Source organism: Anas acuta, chromosome 1 (genome assembly GCF_963932015.1).
Source record: "Anas acuta chromosome 1, bAnaAcu1.1, whole genome shotgun sequence".
NCBI classification, from domain to species: domain Eukaryota; kingdom Metazoa; phylum Chordata; class Aves; order Anseriformes; family Anatidae; genus Anas; species Anas acuta.
In genome coordinates, this window is record NC_088979.1 from 198,781,732 (window position 1) to 198,803,439 (window position 21,708).

General features: G+C 42.3%; 1 protein-coding gene across 5 annotated transcripts in view; it reads left to right on the forward strand.

Moving 5' to 3' along the window:
• USP6NL (USP6 N-terminal like) overlaps positions 1–21,708 on the forward strand; it is a 117,607-nt gene that overhangs the window by 23,501 nt on the left and 72,398 nt on the right. The window contains exon 1 of one of the 5 annotated variants that reach the window (XM_068670044.1): positions 866–1,488. The exons of the other annotated variants lie outside the window; for them this stretch is intronic. Coding sequence (XP_068526145.1) covers positions 1,416–1,488 — 73 coding nt within the window. The 5' untranslated portion in view covers positions 866–1,415. Of the gene's footprint in view, positions 1–865; positions 1,489–21,708 lie in introns of those variants that run through there. 5 annotated transcript variants of the gene reach the window in all.

The window sequence follows — 21,708 nt, forward strand, 5'->3', positions numbered from 1 at the left end:
GGACATATTTGCAGGGTGGGAAAAGAAATTGGATGGCTTGTCAGAGATAATGATTTTAGTTGTCTTTGTTTTGCCAAACCAAATATGATAGTACTCGGGAATGTTATTACTTCTGGCAGGGGTGGATTAACGGGCAGAATGTAAATGAGCCTACCAGAAGAGAAACAGTTTGTTGTGCCTACACTGTGCGTGTTTCAACAGACCAACATGCATGTGGGTAAATATGCCAGCAAATCTTAAATCTGACATGCGTGTGATCAGCAGCTGGAAATGGAAAGAGATGACCTCTCCTCCCAACTCATAACACTTAAGCAATGGGAACAGAAGGTCTAAAGGCCAGAGAATGCATCTCGTGCCTTGGTTGGTTGTGGCCTGAGTTTGTTCTGATGTTATGGTTTTCAGAAAATGCAGTTGGCCTTCTAAATTGCTCTCTTTGTGCAGATGAGGCCCTACGATGCTGTGTAGGAATTCAGTTTCCAAAAGCATTCACAGAGGCTCTTCAGGGCTGACAGTTATTTAATGCAACCATATAAAACACGATTTCTCATGATTCCTTTCTTTCTTAGCCCTGTAAAATCTTTGACAGGAAGGATTTCTGAAGTGCCTTTGTACGTTTTCCAAATGGCATTAAAAATGTTGTGGGGCACACACTGCCATTTGTCTGCTTAAAATTACCTGCCAAAAGTAATGATAGTACCTGAGCTGCAACTGTTCTCTGGGCCTCTGGTGGTGAGAGAGAGAACTCCTGAAATGCTCCCTGGATTTCCAGCTTGTTTCCTGGTGTGCAAGGATTCCAGTCACGTCGGAGGGTGTCAGAGGTGTGTGTTCGGGGGGAGGAAGGGGAGCCAAGTGCCTCTTTTTAGCAGGTGCTTGCTTATGCCTGCTGGAGTTTAGCAGGCTAGATTCAATTTGAGTTCTGTTAGTAGGTCTGACGCTGTCTCTACCCTGCACCAGTAGCTCTCTTAAAACATGATGTGAAATTTCATGAATCGTTTCAGACTTGAAAAGAGGATGCAGCCCCACTTCTTAGGTGGGTATGCCTGGGGGAGCACATTGCTGCAACTGGCATTCGTTTCAAGAGATGTTTTCTTTACTTCCTGGTGTGAATGTTTCCTTTGAACTTTATTTAGAGAAATTGGTATGCATTCTCTTCAGTAAGTAATTTTTAAAATGTTCTGCAGAAATACGTTTAGGACTGCTTGCAGTTTTTTGTTTCCTTGTGCTGAAGTCACTTTAAATCCATCACCCCAGCCTGGAGAGTCGTCAGGCAGAAATCTTGCTCTGAAGGTAGCTGAGTTCTTCCTGCATCAGTTTTGCCTGAGCATTCAGAAGACAGCCATGTAATACTGTGTAGGGATGAAACCTGTTGGAATTTCAGAGGGGCATCCAGTCTCTTTTGATCCTGCTAAGGAGCAATGATTCAGGTGCTACAGATTGTAAAGGATCTGGTGTCGCCAGCAAGACGGAGAACAGATGCTGCTAAGAAAGGTAAGAGCAGCAGTGGGTTGTATTCAGTGTTTGGAGTAATTTACTATAAATCTGAAATATGTTGGAGCTTGGTAATAGTTGAATATTTACTTAATTTTCTGTGGCATGTACAGCTCCCATAATCTATCTTTGAACTATATTAAGCCTAATTATGATCGCTTTGCAACTGCAGCTTTCCCAAAGAGAATCCCGATGACGTTTATTATGCTGAAGATGGAGTTTGTCAGCATTTGTAACTGCTACCGTTGTTCTGAAGATCTTTTCCTTATTTTTCTGGGCTAAAGAAATGTTTTTCTTGTCTGGGTAGCTCAGGCTGTGAAAATAGCAACTATATTCTATATAATCCCATCAGAATAGTTTTTAGAAGCTTAAGTATTCTAAATGAGAATAAGAGCAAAAATAGGCTTCTTCAGTGCTTATGGAAATGAGAGAGACTGAACATACACAGCTGCACTGCTGTTTAGGTTTCAAAATTAGATTATTTCTAGACTTCAGCTAACTTCAAAATCTGAAATGGCTCTTGCAAGTGTGCAAAACATTACTTGAAATAATTATTGTTTGAAATTAATTGATGTTAAATGCTTTTTTCTTTGTTCTCTTCAGTGTGTTGGATGTTTGTTTCTTTTTTTTTTCCTCCTTGAAACTAGTTCTATCCTTTGTGCTATCTGGCATACTTATCTAATTAAGGACTAATTAAACACTTTCCCCCCCCCTCCTACTGTTCATTGTTACTTTTACATCTTAATTATTTGCAATTGCTGAATATACGTTTTTGTTGAGGAACAAAATAATTCATAAAGCTGTCTTAAAAATTGCACTCCTTTATTACCAGAATTAATTTTCTGGGAGCACTTTATTTCCTGCTGAATAGGTCATGAATAATATACAGCCCATAGCGTCTGCGTCTGCCTGTTACTGTGGCATTGTTCTCTTCTGCCGTTACATGTAATCTGTGGCTAAAGGCAAGTATCCTTAATTCAGAGCACTTATCTAATCATATCAGGCTGCTGTAATTCGAAGGAATTAGTTAACAAAACACCACTGTAAGAAAACAACACGAGTGGAGGTAGAATTGGGACCCACTTCTATCATCTCTGTTCTGGGGAAAAGAAAAAAAAAGGGTGTGCATTTCAAGAAACCAAACTTCCTAATTAATTCCTTAGATTTTGTAGTGACTGGCTGAATGTCCCACCCAGCAGTTGTATAATATCATCACAGTGAATTACTCAGTATCAGTTCTCTGTTCATCTTCAGGTTTGGATTTGTTTCCTTACGCTCCACTTGTTAGAGAGAAGAACAAAGGCGACGGGAGTTTGTGTCTGTTCCGAGTGTAGCTAACTAGTCAGGCTCACTTTCCAGAGAAGAGCTATAAGAACTTACAAAGGTAACACCAAAAATATAAAAACTTGTTTATTGGAACTGATTCAACTGAATTGGAAGTGCAAGCCTTGGAAAACATGAAGAGATACTCAGAATATGAGTTGCAAAGCTTTGATTCCTCCCCCATGCCCCCCACCAGCCACCCCCATTTGTTTCAGACCCCTTTTGGTCATTGTTTGGGCAGTGTTCTTGGGGTGCTAGCAGCTGAGCTAATTAGATGTTAGCTCTTGGAGAACTTGGTAGCAATTTTTTTATGAGCAATGTTAATATCTTAACATTAAAAAAAAACAACCACTTGAAACATTCTGAAGGAAACGATGCAAAATGCTGGCAGACTTCTGTAATAAATACAGCAATCTGAGTAGGCATTAGTTTCCTCGTCTTTTTTCCTCGCAGCATGCAACATTAGGCATCTGGTGTATGTGAGGGACTGTATTCTACAGAAATGACTCATTCTCAGCATTGTTTTCAGTAAATGGAAAAATGTATTTGTAAAGGAAGAGTTGCTAGGAAGCCCAGTGTGAATGCGAGGTGAATTCACTGAGACAGGAGGGCTGGTGTGTGAAGGGTTTACAAATGTGCTTTCAAATTAGTGTTGGTAAACATCCGATGTATTTAATTGCGTTCCTCAGGTGAGCCCTCTATTTCCTCTTAAAAAAGAGCGGTCATCCTTAAAATATGTTTTTGGGCAGAGTCTAAAGTTCATTGGTCTCATGTTGCGTGAATAAAATTTAATGTGAAATCTGTCCTTTGTCATGAAAATCAGGAACCCAGGAAACGGACACCGAAAATACCTGGGCTGATACTTGCAGGGAGCACTGGGCCTGTGGAGGGGAGGAAGAGTGTAGGAAGAGTGTCTCCCTCAGTAGGTCCTTAACTGATGTTGGGGAGACATTTCAAAGTAGGGTAGTGTATTAATTGCATATTTCTTATGCTGCATCTAGTTTAAAACCTTGTCTTTGAAATTGAGTGTCCTAACTTTATAATTACTTTCCTAAATAGTGTGCAAGGTTATGGGGGAAAAGATTCCCCCAGTCTTCAACTTCCCCAAAGCTCGTTTTCAGCTGAGACCTGGAAACATGGTTATTAGCCAAGAACATGTCCTTTCTGCATTTGTGGTTTCACAACAGAAGCTTATTATAAGTCCTGCGGTAGCTGCTGTGGAGAGGAAAATTCAATCCCTGCCGAAGAAAGTCTTGAGGAATGTTATTTAAAAGGAACCCGTTCTTAATGTTTCACGGGTTGAGATGCGAATTTAATCGGGTAGTTGAGCAGCTTGCCAAAGCTGCTGAGTCTAATTGTTTGTTATAGGCCAGAGTTTGTTTTCATTGTGGCTGTGACTCATGCCTCTAGTTAAATTAGATTTCACTTTCTATATCATAAGAGGGTGATTAAATGGTTTACAAATACAAGGCTAACTTCTGCAAATAGAGTGCTTCTCTCCCAGTTAAAAGTCCTTTAGTTATGATTTTGTCTTTACTCTTTGGCTGTTGAAAAGGCTCACATCCCCTAATTTTTCCCTAGCACTGTGAGGTTCTTGCTTAGTGATGGATATAATGAACTAAACAGTAAGTTTTGCTTTATAATGTCTAACAGCTGTTTTCATATATATTTTTTTGTAATGCACTGATTAGAACTTGAGTCCCAAGAGTTATATTTATTTTTAAAGTAAAAAACCAAAACCATTTAATTGTGTTCAGCAATCTTCCAATTGCTGTGAAAGCTGAGTGGTTTTTTTTGGGGGGGGAGGTGGTAGTGGTGGTTGCTTTGTGTGTGTGTGTGTTTTGTTTGCTTGTTTTTAATTGGAAAATCCAGACCCTTACTGTATTTAGATAACATCGGGTTAGTTAAAAAAAAAAAAAGTTCCTAATCCATTTATTGGAGCAAGGCTAACACTTTAGCTTTTTACCATTTTTTTTGTAACTTTGAAGGTGAATAAGAAGTTGCAAATAAATAAAGAGGTTGTCACTATTTTGTTTCATAAGGCTTTAAAAATATATGTGTATAACCTTGAAACCTTGGCTTTGGAAAAAGTCCAAAATCGTGTCAGGATGAAATTCTCTTGATAAGTGTTCTCGTTCAAGGCCATGTATTTCATGAGATCTGAAACCTGTCTGTATTCAAACAAATAGTTCTAATGCTATTTCTCCTGGAGAAATCAATGTAGTGTATAAATCTATGGTTTATTTTCTTTTTTTTCTATGTCTGAAATCCTGGTTGAAATCAAAATTGTTTAAAATAAAAAATATTCTTGGTTTACCTCTTCCCCCCTCTTCCTTCTTACAGATGGCTACCGCAGAGCATAACTGGCAGCATCACCTTGATGTTAGAATAGAAAATCAACATTGCATTGAAATATGTTCAGCAGATACGACAACTAAATTAAAATCACCAAATTATAAAGCGTGCAAAGTTCAGTGTAAAAGATAACCTCAAACTTAAGTTTTCCATTAGTTGTTTTTAGAGATCACAAGAGGGAGCATATGCTTGGCCACTGCAGTATTTGGGCTGTAAGCCACCGATAATGCTCCTTCGGGAATCCCCTATATTTCTTTGGGGTGCATACCGTATCTCAGCCATCTAGGTTGCAGACAAAGCTAATAAATATCTTCAGTTTCAAAGTTAATTTTCATTCTGGAAATATCCCAGTAATAGCTCACACTCGTGAAGATGCCGCCTGAATTTGATTGCAGATGGTTCTCTGGGAGAACCTTATCTCCCAGACTTTGCAAGAAATCTGTGGTCCTCCTTCTGGTGTATTTCTTTTGAAATAGGTTGTTTATTTTATTTTCTCCATCTTGCATCTAAAGGTCCTGCAGCAAGTTATTAGCGTTTGCTTTCGAGTTATCTTCTACAGGAATGCACGTGAGCTGGTTGAATGCAGTGTGCAGCCGAAAGCTTAAACAGTTCTAGAGGAATTTGGGGGCAAATATTTGACCATCATTGCCCAACATTTCATTTAATAATTGTGGAATCACAGAATAACAGAGTTGGAAGGGACTCACAAAGATCCAGAGTCCAATTCCTGGCTCCACAGAGGACCACCCAAATACAAGCCCATGTGTCTGAGGGCGGTGTCCAAACCTGTCCCAGTGCCTGACCACCTCTGGGTGCAGAACCTTTCCCTAACCCCCAGCCTGACCCTCCCCTGTCCCAGCTCCATGCCATTCCCTCGGGTCCTGTCGCTGTCCCCAGAGAGCAGAGCTCAGCACCTGCCCCTCCGCTCCCCTCGTGAGGGAGCTGCAGGCCACTATGAGGCCTCCCCTCGGCCTGCTCTGCTCGGGGCTGAACAAACTCAGCCCCTCATATGTCCTCCCCTCTAGACCCTGCACCATCTTTGTAGCCCTCCTTTGGACACTCTCTAACAGTTTTATGTCCTTTTTATACTGTGGCACGCAAAACCACACACAGAGCTGGAGGTGAGGCCACCCCGTGCAGAGCAGAGCAGGACAATCCCCCCCCATCACCCAGCTAGCAGTGCTGTGCTTGAAAAGGTGATGTGAGAAGTCACTTGCTTACCATGGTCTTCTCTACCCTTTAATCTAGTTTGACCTTTTGCTCGAAGGCAGTCTGACTCCAGCAGTTGTCCTTATAGCCAGTGGTAGTGCAGTTCACGTGAATTAAAGCTGTGCAGTCAGGTATTTTATTGATGAAAGAACAGTTATTACCCAGGCTGGAGATTTTAACTGAGAAATGCTGTATAGAAGGAAAGGTTTTCTTCTACACCTGTACACCTATTTTTAAAATCAGTTTGTTTCTTAGAGCTGGAATGGACAGGGGAGAGAGAAAGTAATGATCTTTATTTTCTAGAATAAAAATGATCTTGGCAATTGTTCAATGACAATTTTTTTGCCATTAAAGAAGAAATTATGGTCACATCAGTCAGGATCATTGATTGTATTATGTAGCTCATCAATATGTACATACACAGCTTTAATTATTATCTACCATAGCTAAGGTTGTATTAGGGTGATAAAATTGAGCTGTATTTCAGCAGGCTCTACTGATATTATTGTATTTTGGTTAAAGTTAGGCATGTTGGCAGTGGTTTTACAGGCAACTAGCACTAGCATAAGTGGCTCTTAAAGATGCCATCCTGCCTTGTTTCAGCTGCTTGTTTTGTCTCCTCATCCCAATTCAAATCACTCTTACAGCTTCATGGGCACTTGTATAGTCATGTGGTGATTCAAAGCAGGAAACTGATTTAAACTAAATTCTAATCTTATTTCTGATTGCGGTAATCTTAATCTTGATCTGCTTTTACCAGATTGCAATGCGTGCCAGCTCCAAGGAGGACACAGCACTGGCATGTAAATAAATCATACAACCATTAGGGTTGCAAAAGCCCTCCAAGGTCATCGGGTCCAACTACCCCCCTACCACCACTGTCACCCACAAACCCTGTCCCCAAGCACCACGTCCAACCTCTCCTTGAACACCCCCAGGGACGGTGACTCCACCACCTCCCTGGGCAACCCGTCCCAGTGCCTGACTGCTCTTTCTGAGCAGAAATGGCTCCTCATTGCCAACCTGAACCTCCCCTGGCACATCTTGAGGCCATTCCCTCGCTGGTTATCTGTGAGAAGAGGCTGACCCCCAGCTCCCCACACCTTCCTTTTGGGTAGTTGCAGAGAGCAATGAGGTCTGCCCTGAGCCTCCTCTTCTCCAGACCAAACACCCCCAGTGCCCTCAGCTGCTCCTCACAGGACTCGTGGTCCAGGCCCTTCACCAGCTTCATAGTCCTTCTCTGGACATGCTCCAGGGCCTCCATGTCCTTCTGGTACTGAGGGGCCCAAAGCTGAACCTGGTATTCAAATGTGGGGCTGGGCTTCCTTCCTGGTACTGCTGGCTGAGCCAGTGCAAAGAGCCAGGTGAGCACAAGAGTCCAAGTTGTTCTGCCTCAGGGTGATGCATACACAAGTACTAACACAGTTGGATTGTTGAACAACTCAAAAATATTTTTCCTCATTTGTGTAGTGTCAGATGCAGTGATTAAGAAGGGTCGGTCGCAGTGCTGCTTAGCCATACGTAGCTGTTGATGGCTGACTTTGCTGGCTGCTGATTTAGGCCCTGACTGGTAGGTAGGTAGCACCGTTTAACAAAATATTTAGATGTTGTGTCTTGGAAATTGACCTACGACTTAGCAAAATGAATTCAGATCGCTTGAATTTGATTTAGCTGTAGGAGGAACTACAGAAAAATGATGTACTTCCGTTCCTTTATGCAGTAATGTTAGTTAACTGAAATGAGCTGGTTTACAAGAAGGACAGTGCAGTAAAGGAAACAGCTCTCCAGCTTGGTGCTGTGATCTGATATTCTAATTTGTAGTGTTTTTTTTTGGGGGGGTGGGTGGAAGGATGGGACGACAGAGCAGGTACCTGAATCCACGAATGGTCAACTGACAAATTACAAATACTTCCGAAAAATACAACCTTACCTCTCTTTCCGTAGCAATAAAGGCAATATAATAGCTTAACATAATGCTCCTGTTGAGTAAAGAACAGTGCAGTGATGAGAAAAACACAACAGGTTCAGTGTTGTTTCTGCTAGATGGGACAGAAATTCAGTGTGGTATAAATCAGCACAGCTGTGTTGGCATCAAGAAACTGATCTGACTTGCTGCAGTGCTTTTTTCTTTCTTTTTAAAAAAGAAAAATGTATTGTTTCTTTTGAGTGTGCCTGTAGGTAGCTGAGAGTTCACAGTTGTAATCCAGTTGATAAAATAGCACATTAAAAAAAAGGAGTTTAAAGAAGAAAAAGAAACTCTGTTAATAATCATAGTTTAGTGCTTCTGACAAGATGTTTGACATTGTCATTAGAAAGCTTTAGAACCAGGCATACTATAAATAATTGTTCATGGCTTCAGCCACTAGCTAAAGCTGCTGTTTGCACAGCCTGTGTGGCTGTGTCCCCTTTTCTTCCTTTGCTCCCCCGAAGATGTGTGAAGTCTGTTTGAGGGTGGTGAAGTCCCACAAGTTCTGATGCCCATGAAGTAAAATAGTCTTTTTGTAGCTGTAAGGCCGCAGGGGTGGGCGGGGATAAAACCAACCTACCAAAACAAACAAAAAACCCTACCAAAGCACAACATCAACAGAACCTCTGCTATTTCCCTGACAGGCAGTGCTATAATCTTGCTTCTTTGATTCCAGCCTTCTTCTGGCGTGCGCTGCACTTCTCTGGTTGCACTGACCACTTCATCTTGGAGCAAGTTTCAACAGTGATAAAAACCGAATATAGGTTGTCTGCCTGTAACTATAGTCCGAGCTTGATGTTTCATTCACTTGCTGGAATTACTGATTGCTGTGATATTTTTTCCCCAATCTGTTGTTCTGCAGTGTGTCTGGGGTAGTCAAATGTAAAGCAACAGTGAGCTGCAAGCCCCGGACTGTTTTCATTTATGTAGCAAATCAAAATAAACTTTTTTTTATTCAGCTAAAGTCAATCTCTAGTGTAAGTATAGTTTTGGTTAAAGCTTGTATTGACACAAAATAGTAAAAAGTAGAAGCAACCACCTGTAAGCTTTAAGGCTGCGCGATTATATATTGTTGTAAGTTGCTGTTTATCCTCTTCTGGTAATAGGCTGTCTTGTGGTTTTAAATCAGGCAGACAGTGGGATGCCTCTGTGGCCTTCAGAGCTTCTTACAGTTGATACCCATCGGTTTGTGTCCTAGCTGCTGTGCGTGAGTTGCAGGGAAGGGAAACAAAGCCTCCTATTAAATCACTTGGAAATATTCTGGCGTTGAGAACCAGCTTCATCTTTTCCAGCTGAAGCATGCTGCTGTGTGCTGCTAAGTCCAGCTGGGCTCAGTCCATCTGACCTGGAGTAGCAGTGCTTGAGGAAACTCTCCTGCCTGATTTTACCCCAGCAGAGGAAATGCAGAAGCTGGGAGTGAGACCAGCTGAAAACAAGGTGGCTTTCTTGGGTTTCTTGAAAGAAGAGGGCAGCTGTGTGTGGGGAGGTGGTGATGTATCCAAGTGTTTGCTTAACGCTGCTGAAGGTTAATGGGTTACATAGTTTTGAGCTTGAGCTGGCGGGATGAAATATTTTTGGTTTTCTGGTTTTAGTGATACTGCAAGTGAAACTGCAGCTCTGTTTGCCCTGAGGCATTTGTCCAGTAAGTTCGGAGCAGAGACAAGGGCTCAGCCTGGACCTGAACATTGGGGGAAGGCTTTTTGTGTACCTTTCCTTCTGTAGCAGCTCTTCTCTATTTATCGTGACGTGAATTTAACAACTAAGTGCATGCATCTGATTTGTGGAGACTCTTGAGAAAGGGCTGTGAAACCTGGGTGTGATATTTATTCTGTATGCAGGATCTAGAAAAACAAACCTTGTTCCAGCTTGTATTTTCATAGTTCAGGGGAACAGATTTTTCTGACCTTGATTTCAGTAAGATCATGGCAATTGTGCATATGTTATTTTAAAATGTGTACGGTTTTTTCTTCTTCTGGGCTCTTAAAGTATAATGTCAACTTTATTTGACACTGAAAAGCATATTTTTTTCATAAACTTGTGCTCTGAAGATGTGCACCCTTAATGCAATGAAGAATGACCTATTTTTTTGCCTTAAATTGTTCAGTTTCCAGTATTTTATCCCCATACTTATGAAACTTGGAATCTAATGTTAAATATGGATGTTAGCTTCCATGTTCATTGGTTGTAAAACTTGCACAGAACTTATTTAATACGTTGAGAGCTTAAGAAGGTGACAGTTCTGTTTGTTAAATTGCAGTGGATGGGGATCAGTGACAGTGCAGAGATGGATGCTAACCAGTTTGCCTTTTTAATAACTTTAAATGTGGTGAATGTTTCAAAATGACAGGGTCTCAGCTGGACATTTTCTGTAACAGATAATGATGGCAGTCTGGTAGCTTAGATAATGTTTTGGTGTATATCCACAGCTCACAAATTTCCTGGACATTTTATCTGGCTTCTCTGAGGTATTTTTGTGTCCTCTTGAGCTTGTGGATCTTTAGGTATAGCTTATAAGCAAAACATCCAAACTTTTCAAATCAGATAACATATCCAGCTTTTTAAAAGCTGTATCTAACAGCAAATAAAAATATTTGTTTCCAAGTGGAATAGCTTCCCTTGTTTTGTCCCTCTCATTGCATGTACAAGCAGCTAACAGGAATTATCTGCCAGTGTTGGTATTAAACTACCCATAAAAATGTTAATTTGAGCTGAAATTTCAGATCAAACAGAAAACTTAATTAATGTCAGTTAATTAAATTCTTGGTGGAAATGAGAAAATAAGTACACAGATGCCCAAGACTGCTGCTCTCTGCTAATAAAGCAGCTAACAAAACAGTTTCTAGCAGTACCTGGAGGAAGGAAGTCCTTGGTGGGACCAGTTCCTCGAGGAACAAGCGCCGCCCCCTCCTGCGTCAAGTCCCAGGTGATGCAAGTCTCTCTGCTGCTGTTATCTCCTGTAGCATTAATGTATGGCAACAAACTCAAACAAACAGAGAGCCATGTAAGTACAATCACATACTTGATTGCACGCAGTCCTTTCCAGAAGAGCGACGCCCGTATCAGATGGCACAGTTGTTAGTCACGGTCACTTAACTCCTCACCGCAGGCCGCAGAGATGAGCACAATATAAATCTTGCAGCCTGTCAGCTACGAGGGCTCTCTGCACGCACGTGGGCTTCATTTTAAAACAAGAACAGGCTCACTAACTGCAGCCCTTGTGAACAGGCTCTGTCCATATGGAGAAGCTCATTGATATTCAGCGTGTGGAGTCCTTCTATATTCCTGTTTGCCAAATATTACTGCAGTAACTCTGCTGGATTGCAGGTGTTTTCTGCTGCCACTTGGAAGTGACTCAAGTGTACGCTTTTTGATGAATTTGCAGCTTAAGCAATAAATTTACAAGAGTTACTTAAGACTTGTATAGGATTAAATTTTGCTTTCACAGTGTTGTGTCGGCTTTGGGGGGTTGTGTAGCTCTTAAAGGAGGTATGATCGCGATGCAGGAAGCTGAAACCAGTTGTCCCTGGGGAGATAAAGCTGTGTGCTGTAGCGGGTATTTCTCCTTCCCTTCCCTTCCCACTCTGTTTTTTAACCATAACCCTTTCTCATTCTTCACAGGGCATCGTTTTGCTTTCAGAATGCTACATTATTGAAATGTAGATGCTCCATCCCTACTGCACAGCAGCAGAGGATCTCCACTCTGTGACAGTAGTCTAATGCATGTTTTAATGAAATATAAATGGGGTGGTAGAAAAGAAAATATTTGTTTTGATTCTTCATTGTAAAATACATTTCTATTTAAGAATATCAAAATCATTTTTTTTTCCTCATCATTCCTATCTTAGAGATATCTGTGATAAGTGATATCTGCATCATCTTCTTGCACTGTTGCAGCCACCAGTTGTAGCTGAACGTGAGGTGCTTAAAATGGCATCTTTCTCTCCATAATTTCTTCAGAAGCAAGTGGTGGAGGCCTGTAACCTATAGATTAATCAACTTGCACAAAATTTGTTGCATTTATTGACTGGCAAATATTTTTATTCCCTGGAAATTCATGGGAGGAATGTGATTTTTCCCCTCATTGTTCTTATATTATTTTTAAAAATGAGAGTCTCATCCAATGTACCAGGCAAAATATGTAAGCGCTAGGACCTGAACATATGAATAGGCAAATTTCACTCTGTCTGCTAGTCTACCCTATGTGTAAGATGTTCCCCCAAACATTCTGACTGAAGGATACTCGTTTCCATGCCATTTCCCTTTTATCAGTGGTATTTTCCAGAGGCTAAAATTTAGGATTTTTTTCTTTTTTTTTTTTTTAGAGATATATCCTTTAAAATTTTAACTTTAATAATTCTGGTTCGTGGATTCATATCACAACTAAAATGGAAGTATACCTCTTTTGATAAATCTCAGTTCTGGGTTGGAAAAGCAGTAGTCTGAAGGAAATATTTATAGTGCAGTTCATAGGTCTCAACTGGAATGTTGAGGAGCAGCCTCAATCCAAGACCTTATTTTTTTGATAGAAAGGAAATACTGTTTGTACTAACGAAAGGGCTTTGGTAACATGAAGATGTTGTGATCTTTCATAGATAAATATTTTCTATTTCATTTGAAGCCATCGTTATTTGGATTAGTGAAACAATTCATCATTTAGAATGAGCTTTTCAAATGTTGAGCTTTTTTTGGGATGCTCCCAGAGCTCCCCGTGTGTGATGTGCTGTTGGTTTCAGGTGTTGTACTGCACTGTGTGAGAGGGAAAATGGCAGCACTGTTGCTCTGCATCCTAATTTTTCTTCTTGGAAAAAAAAAACACAGAAAACCACCAACTCTCCCCTTTTTGTCACGACAGCTGTACATTGAAAAGACTGCAACGTGTTTTGCAAAATTTCCTCCTCTCTGCTGCAGCTGCATCAAGTCCTGGAGCCGTGCCTCATCTCAGTGAAAGGAAAATGTTACGTTCGCAGACAGTTGTGTGGAGCCTCTTCTACAAATCAAAGAAACGTGGATCATTAAAGATGTTTCTGTCACCGCTGTGCTGTCAATTAGTACCGTGGTTAGGTTTAAAAACAGGTGGAATGAAGGCTAGTTCGGAGCTGGCCAAATCCATACACAAAACTTTGCAGAAGCTCCCCAGATTGACGTTTGCATTGCTATTTAGCTTATGGGCATGGGAATGACCTTCTAAACTGTGCCGTGATAATTGCCTGTTTTACATTATGTATTAAGCTTCAGAGAAGAATATCCATGGTGATGGAAAGTATTAAAAATCATTGTCTGGGAACTAATAAGAATGTAAAGCCCTTCTATAAATAGCCCAGATAGGCTCTAAAGGGAAAAATGAACAAATACGCTTAGGCAAATCGAAGGGAGAGGGGCTGTGCTGGGATCGGGCTGTGTTTAACACAACAGTGGCCTGCAGACTGTGTTAGCAAGTGGCATGGCCCAGTGCAGATGGACCTAGAGAGGAAAAGAGATGGTGGCCTGACATCCCACTGCGTTTCAGTTGTTTTTCCTGGCCAGCTCAAAGCTTGTCCTTGTTCTTCAGGCGCAGCATGAGGTAGTTAGGAGAGTGTCTTGCAGATTAGTTTAATTTGGAAGAAGCCCAGTTTGCACACTCCCTTGTTGCTTCCCAGCCCAAACTGAAGAACAGTAAATAAAGATAGAGGTGAGCTGGAGGTTTGTTCCAAAAGTACCCTTCTGGCCTAAACCAAAATCCAGTTATAGAAGTGTGGGAGATACAGGGATTTGGCCAACCTCTTTTCAGTGCTCTGTGGGGACAGGACAAGGGGTGATGGCCCAGGAAGTTCGGCACCAACACGCGAAAGAACTTCTTCACGGTGAAGGTGACAGAGCACTGGGACAGGCTGCCCAGGGAGGTTGTGGGGTCTCCTTCTCTGGAGATATTCAAGGCCCGTCTGGATGCCTACCTGGGCAGCCTGCTGTAGGGACCCTGCTTTGGCAGGGGGGTTGGACCCGGTGATCTCTGGAGGTCCCTTCCAACCCCTACACTTCTGTGATTCTGTGAATTGCACAGAACATCAGTTGCCTTCTACCCCTGATTTATGATCTTGACAGTGGGTAGACTATTGTAACGAGTGTTTTAGGAATACTCAGAAGTTCTAACAGGGCTGATGTCTCACAGGCAGAAAGGGGATCTAGAAATCGTGCAGTCAAATATTAAAGACTGATGTGTATGACTCATGGTTGCATATTCTCTGACTCTTAAGTGCTAAATTCATGGGAAAATGTCCAGTTGGGTTTGTGTGGCAAGATTTTGAGAGTGGCAGTCTGCAAGGGTGGCATCTGTGAGAAGAGACTAGGGGCTGCCCCGTGTCAGAAGCGGCCAACTTCAGCCAGCCTCAAAACATGTCCCATGGTTGCTGCAGCTGGGTCCATCAGCAACACTGTTGGTGTCTCTGTGGTGAAGTATTTAGGAAAAGGGTAAAAAATAAAATAAAATGCTGTGTGACAGCTGAGAGAGGAGTGAGAATAATGTGTCCACAAGGTTGTGTCTCACCAAGGTGAGTGCAGAAGGAGGGCAGGGGCTGCCCCAGGTGCTGAAGCTGAAGGTTGCCTGTGGGGATGCCCCTGGTGGAGCAGGCTGTCCCCCTGCAGCCCATGGGTCCCACATGGAGCAGATCTCCATGCTGCAGCCCGTGGAGGAGCTCCCGGTGGAGCAGGTGGATGTGGCCTGGAGGAGGCTGCGGCCCATGGAGAGCCCCCGCAGGAGCAGGCCCTGGGCCGGAACTGTGGCCTGTGGAGAGGAGCTATGTGGGAGCAGTTCTTGAAGAGCGGCTGCCTGTGGGAAGGACCCACCCTGGAGCAGGGGAAGGGTGTGAGGAGGAAGGAGCAGCAGAGACAAACTGTTATGGGCTTACCACAACCTCCCCCCTCCATCCCCGCTGCATTGCTTGGGGTGGCAGAAGAGAGAAGACCAAGGGAGTGAAGTTGAGCCTGGCAGAAAGGCAGGCTGGCGCAAGCTGTCCCAGTTTTATCTGCTTCTCACCATCCTACTCTATTCTTAATTGGCAATAAATTAGATCAGTCTTCCCCCAGTTCATTCTGTTTCACCCATGACAGCAGCTGGTGAGCGACCTCCCTGTCATTATCCCAGCCCAGGAGCTTTCTCATCTCATTTTCTCCCCTGTCCTGCTGAGTGGGAGTGAGAGAGCAACTTCGCTGTCTGGCAACGAGCTGAGGTTAACCCACACCTGACATGGACAAACTCAGGCATTGGAAATGTGTTCCTGCGAGATCCCTCCAAGTTCCATTAAACTGCCCACAATGCTAGGGTGAACTCATCTGCCAGTCCTGTTTTTTCTTGTGGATCACACTGCCTGCACACGATCCTGTTCACCAGCACAACCCAGCGCAGTAACTTCCAGCAGAGCCGAAGAAAAGAGCGTTGACACGCTCAACAAGCACTGTAAATACAGGACAGGAGGCCTGAGTGATGCCTTCCTAAATAGATTTTCGTTTGTGCTCCCTTAATGCCCTACTCTATATAATCTTTTCATATCTAAATAAATGAAAAGGCTTTTCTGACAAACTTCTGAACATTTCAACTACAGGTTGGTAGTTGGGAATAGTATTTATTGGTGTGCCAGCTGATACTGAATGATTTGAGTTGGTAAGTGGTAGGACTGTTGAAGTCATTAGCGACAGTAAGAAAACTGAACTGCAGTTCAATTGCATCCTAATTATGGGAAAGGACACGATTCGCGAAGGTTTCAGAAGAGATGGTTGAGTAGGAATTAATGGAGATAACACTTTTGGAATACGTGGTGTTTGTTTTTTTTTTTTTGGGAGGGGAGCAGTCACAGATGGACACAGGAAGCAATATTTATTTGACGTACCTTAAACTCTACTCCTGCTGCAGGGTTGTTATTTAATAGCTATTAGATTTGGGTGTTGTATTTTGCCTAAGCTGCCATTCTTGGCGGTTTCTGATCCCCTCTTAATTTCACACAACTTTGCTGCAGTATTTTGCATGAGCTTCCCCTCCTTAACCTCTTTTTGCCTGCCTTTTATCTGTCAGGCAGCTTTCAGCACTTGAGTTTATAGCTTTCTTAGTAGAAGGAAAACATTTGGTTCCAATTAAAACTTTAAAAAAAAGGCAAAGAGAAGAATTCATTTTAATACGATGTTACAGAGTTACTACTATGAATTCAAACAATTTCTATTCTCTTGTATTAATTTGAGTGATCTTTTCCACAGTTGAAACAACTGCAGAGGAGTGTTTCCAAAGCAGCATGAGACATTCATAATTCTTCATTATGACACAAATCTGAGAGCTGCTTCAGTTAAAGTTTGTACTAAATCCTGGATGCCCATGGGAAAGGCTCCCTCTGTTTGGGATTCTGCTTACATGGCTGGTACATCTAGGCTTGAACGTCAAATCCTGATAGCTAAATGATGTGTATCAGTGAACTGCTTGGTGTTCAAGTACTAATGGCATGCCAGTTTCACTGAGAAATAGTTCCTTCTGAAGTCTAAGAATATGAAATTTGCCCTGAAGTGACTGAAGTCTCAGTTGTGAGGGCTTCAGCTCTGCTTTTCTGTCCTGCTGTGGGACTTGTGTCATTCAGAAAGCTGTGCCCACATCAACCCATTGGCACCAGCTTCTGGAACAAGCTCACTGGTCCTGCTTCTTTTCTTTCTAAACCCCTGCAGTTATTTTGCCTCCATAGTCACAGAAAGGAAATTTCAACGAGTTTCCTTTTAGGCTTTTGATTTTTTTTTCCCCGTTTCAGCGCTCTCTTCAACAGGGAGGTGTAAAATACTGCTGATCTAATGTACAGATGTGAAGGAGGAAAACAAATGCAGGGTAATAGGAAAATGGGCACTCAGATGTGATGGAATTCCTTGCGTAACAAGATAGCAGAAACCTGGAACAACGCTGTCATTTGTTCATTTATTTATTGTAATTTTGGGGTTGCTTACCTGTAGTTTAGTGCATTAAAATACCTCTGATGCACAGCATAGTTTTAAAATCCCTTTCTGTTAGCTTTAATTCCCTTATCCCTTAGTGACAATGACCCCTGAGTACCTCAGCCTGACAGCTCAGCGCGTTCTGTACCTCATCCTCTTACACTGCCCTTCCCTAAAGCCTGCGTCACGCTTCCTCCCCCACCCCTTCCGCATCCTCCTGTCGCCGCGGTCACGTTTGGGCTTCTCGTTAGGCATAGCTTTGACATTGTCACTCTTCCGCTTTTCCAGCCTCAGGAGGTGTGACGGTGCCGGAGAGCAGCTGTACGGGGTTGTCATCGCCTGGCTGCTCTGGGTCGGCGTGCAGGTTGTGGTGGCCCAGCTGAGCTGCAGCGGTTAGCCTGTGCTTTCCCCAGCCCTGAAATTCCGCCTCCTGTGGCTGTCTTGCAGCTTCACAGTAGGTTTGGGCTGCTCTGAACAGCAGTAGCGTTTTATTAAGCTCCCACCGCAGACTTCTGACTTAGCAAAACCTGATTAAGTAGGTGACAAATCCACACGTTCATCTTGCGCCTCCTCAGGGATAGGTTTACCTACCTGAAAAAATCATCGCTCAGTTTGTATTTGAGTCTGCGATCCACTGAGCCACCACCTGGGCTCAGCAGCACCTGGAGAACAGCAGCTGGCTGTGGTGCTGCTTTAGGAAGGGAGAACTTCCCCAGGACGAGCATCTCATTCAGTTCTCAGAAAAACCTGCCTACAATGCGTGAGCTGGCTTGAATGCTACCCTGGGATTAGCCAGCCATTTGTACCTTTTGTACCTTTTGGTACAAAGTGTTCTTGGATGCTTTTGTTTTTTCTATATTTTTATAGTACATAACAAAATAATGGGAACTGTTGGTCCTTGTGTCAATTTTTAGGTTTGTGCTCTTTCAAAACAGCTGCTGGTGGCAAATAGAGTGTGTGTGGTATCCCTGCAGTGGGCAGGGTTTTCTGCTATGCCACAGAAGAAACTGAGGCACAGGCGGCGAAGCTGAGCTAAATTTTGAAACTCTAAATAAAATTGGTGTTTGTCGATGGACACACCAAAAGTTGTTGTCTTTTGTGTGGTTTCCATTAAAATAAATTCAAGTTAAAATTTTTCTCTCCCTCTTCCCAGCCTGAAGTTAGGCTGCGTTCTTTGTAAATTCCTCTAGGAACTTGCTATGATAGCAAAAAGTTGGACATTGGATTTAACGATTTCTTCTCTTTTAGAATATTTAATGTTAATTTTCCCAAGTTCTGACTTCTTTACGTGACGACAAATGATAACTGTACTTGTGCTGAAGGGGAAACAATTGATGAAAGGCTGTTGGATTTTCATCAAGTTTGAAGCCCCAGGAGTGATAACTCTTAATCCTTCCAAAGTGCCGTAACTAAAACAACATTTGTTATGTTCAACCTCTTTGTTTTTTACCCTACACCTAGATTTTTGGGATACCTTTACAGAATTAATGCCTTGGCTTTTTATATTACAGTGCTGTGTTTTAAGGGGGCACATCACCTGTCTTTAGAGTAACATCGGAAATAAATTTTAGATTTTCACGTGTACTGAAGAAGTGCCTTTAGTGGTAAAGAAATAAGTAACCAAAACCTGGAACAAGTATATTTTTTTAACCATGCACCGACAAGTTATTTTAGATTTAACTTCGCTAGTGAAAATTGAAGCATGAACTTGTTGAACTTTGGTGTGAAGTCGATGAGTTTTAGGATGAGGGAAGTGTCCTTGTGTGACTTCTTCGGTGAAGACGGTGTCAAAACGAGAACTTTAAAGGCAGTTTAGGCATACAATGTGCTCTGACCAATTTGTTTTCTTATCTGCAGCTTCTGGCTGTAGTTAGACCTCAAAGCTCTCTTGAATATGGTTGAGTTGATGTCCGGGTCAGCACTCAGCCCTCTTGTTCTGGTCTCTCCATGTTCTGGTCTGCCCTTCCTGGGGAGGATTTTGCCTGGTAACAATTTACTGTGGATTTTGGTTCTGTGAGGGGTATGAAATTTGTCGAGGTTGAAAGCAATCAGTTTGGAATGAAGTAGGTTACCGAGCAGGGCTGAAAGCTGCATAAGGCTTTGTTTATATCTTGTCACAGAACCGATCCTTGCCAATTGCAAGAGGTATTGCCCAAGTGTTGGTGTCAGTGCTGGGATTGCACAAAGCAGGCTTTCTGCCCTGTACTGAGTTCAAAAATCCTTTTAACTGTCTGCTAAGATATGAGAGGCTATGACAAATGGTCAGATATTTGTGCTTGTTTTTTTTTTTTAACAAAGCATACTGGTAAGAAGTGGATCTTCATTAGTAGGTTTACTGCATCATTGACTTGAGCATTAACAGATAAATCGATTCTGAGCTTAATGCCTGTGTGCCAGGCCTAGCCTAGAATTAATCTCATGTGGTTTTGCATTATAACACAAACTTCTTGAGGTCTTTGCAGCGTGTTTGTCGCTCTTCATCTTGCATTAGTCCTGAAATAGAAATGCTGACTTTGAGAGAAATAGCACTGAAAAGCTGTTGGTAAGCTTACAAGTGCCGTTAAGGTACATCACGATTATCTTCCTATAAACTAGTATTAACATATACCTGCTGGTGTTCTGGTTACTGAAGTCACTGTTGCTGTCCTGCTGCAGAATACATTAATAATTGGCTTCTTAAGTGAACACGGGATATTTGTAAACTATTTTCAGAGCATCCGAAGAACGATCCAAGTGGTACATCTCTTGGGGATCTGTGCTACTTATTAGGCATAGGAGTGAGGAGTGTAACCTCCGGAGATTCTGTTCAAATTAACCTGTGTTGTTCTTTAAAATCAAATATTCAAATAAGCATTTTCACTTCTGTTTTGTGTTCCTTTACTACTGCAGCTTTGTGCTTGCCTCTCAGTGACCGTGCACTGACACGGGACCTCAGCATTGTCTGTACTTTACTAACCTGTCCCATCTCCCCACGCTGAGGCTGGGGGAAAAACCCAACGCTCCTTTGCCAGACTGTGCTAAGGTACAGGGATAAAAGCTAATTAGTTGTTTCCTCTAGCAAAAAAAACTCAACACTGAATTGGAATAAAAGTGATGGATGGGATGTGTCCAGAAAGTTTATTTTACTGGCACTGCATTTTGTGGATAAACAGCTACAAAGTTTGAGAGATTAATCTCTTTCCCTTAGTGCTGATTTAACCAAACTGAAGTGGTTTAATAAATATTATAGCTGATGCAAACTAAATGGATCCAAACAAACTTGTACTAGTGTTGCCAGATATCGGTGTAATCTGATTTATATCTGTTAGGTGTGCGGCTCGGGCTTTATCACGACTGCTCCACTGCGTTTCCCCAGAGCTGGAGGCCAGGACACGGAGTACAGGGCAGCCTTCGAGCCTTCGTTCCGGCCTCGAATGGGAAATTCCACGACTCTTTAGTTTGTTTTGTTTACCAGTCCTCGAGAAGTGAAACTAAAAACAAGAGAAACTGGCTGCCTATCGCCGACTTCCTTTTCTCACAGTGGGGATGAAGAAAAAGCTGGCGTTTTCTTCCCCAGTTACTGCTGGTGCTGAACAAACTAATTTACCCTTCAACTGAGTCTCTTATTCCTCTGGTCCTTCCTATACCACCTTATAAACATCAAAACCCACAACCAAGCACATTACTTAAGGTGATTTCAAATGTTCAGAAGGGATTCTAGTCTTTCCCTTCCTCTACCAAGTTGCCATTTAATTTTTAATAAAGCAAATGAGAGATATTTTGAGTAGCTGATCCGATTTTTCCAAGTCTCCTTTGGGCTGTGTAGGCATGACTGATGTTGTAAGCAAGCAGGTTTCAAATGGGGGGTTGGACCCGATGATCTCTTGAGGTCCCTTCCAACCCCTACAATTCTGTGATTCACTGAAATTTGCCTTGATGTCCTCCTCTAGTCTTATTCAAACTTATCTTTGAGTCAGTAAGAGTAGGTTTAATGTCGTAGAAGCTTCTTTGTGCCATTTGGACTTCTTGTAGGATTTCCTTAGAGGATGATGATTGTAGCTGTAGGGTGTTCACACAGTTGAAGTGTTTATCTGCTCGAAGATGACCAGTATGCAGGAGGCTGAAGTTCAAGGGTGGCCAGAGGCTGAAGGTTTGATTTCACCTGCTTTTGGGGAAGGACTGATGGCTGGGTACCCTCTGATCTCCGCTCCAGCAGAAGGGAGAAAAAGACTTTATGTACACTTGGTAAGAGGAAGCTGGGATGCAATCCTATCAGTAGTGTAATAACTTCTCATTTTTTCTGAATCCATTCAAATATGCCCTATGTAGACAAACAAAACTTCATATTTTAGACGGCAAAATGATACAAATACAGATCACGGCCTCCAGTTACAGTTACAAAAGCCAAGGAACACGGCTTCCCTGCAAACAAAGAGCTGCTTCTGAACATTTCT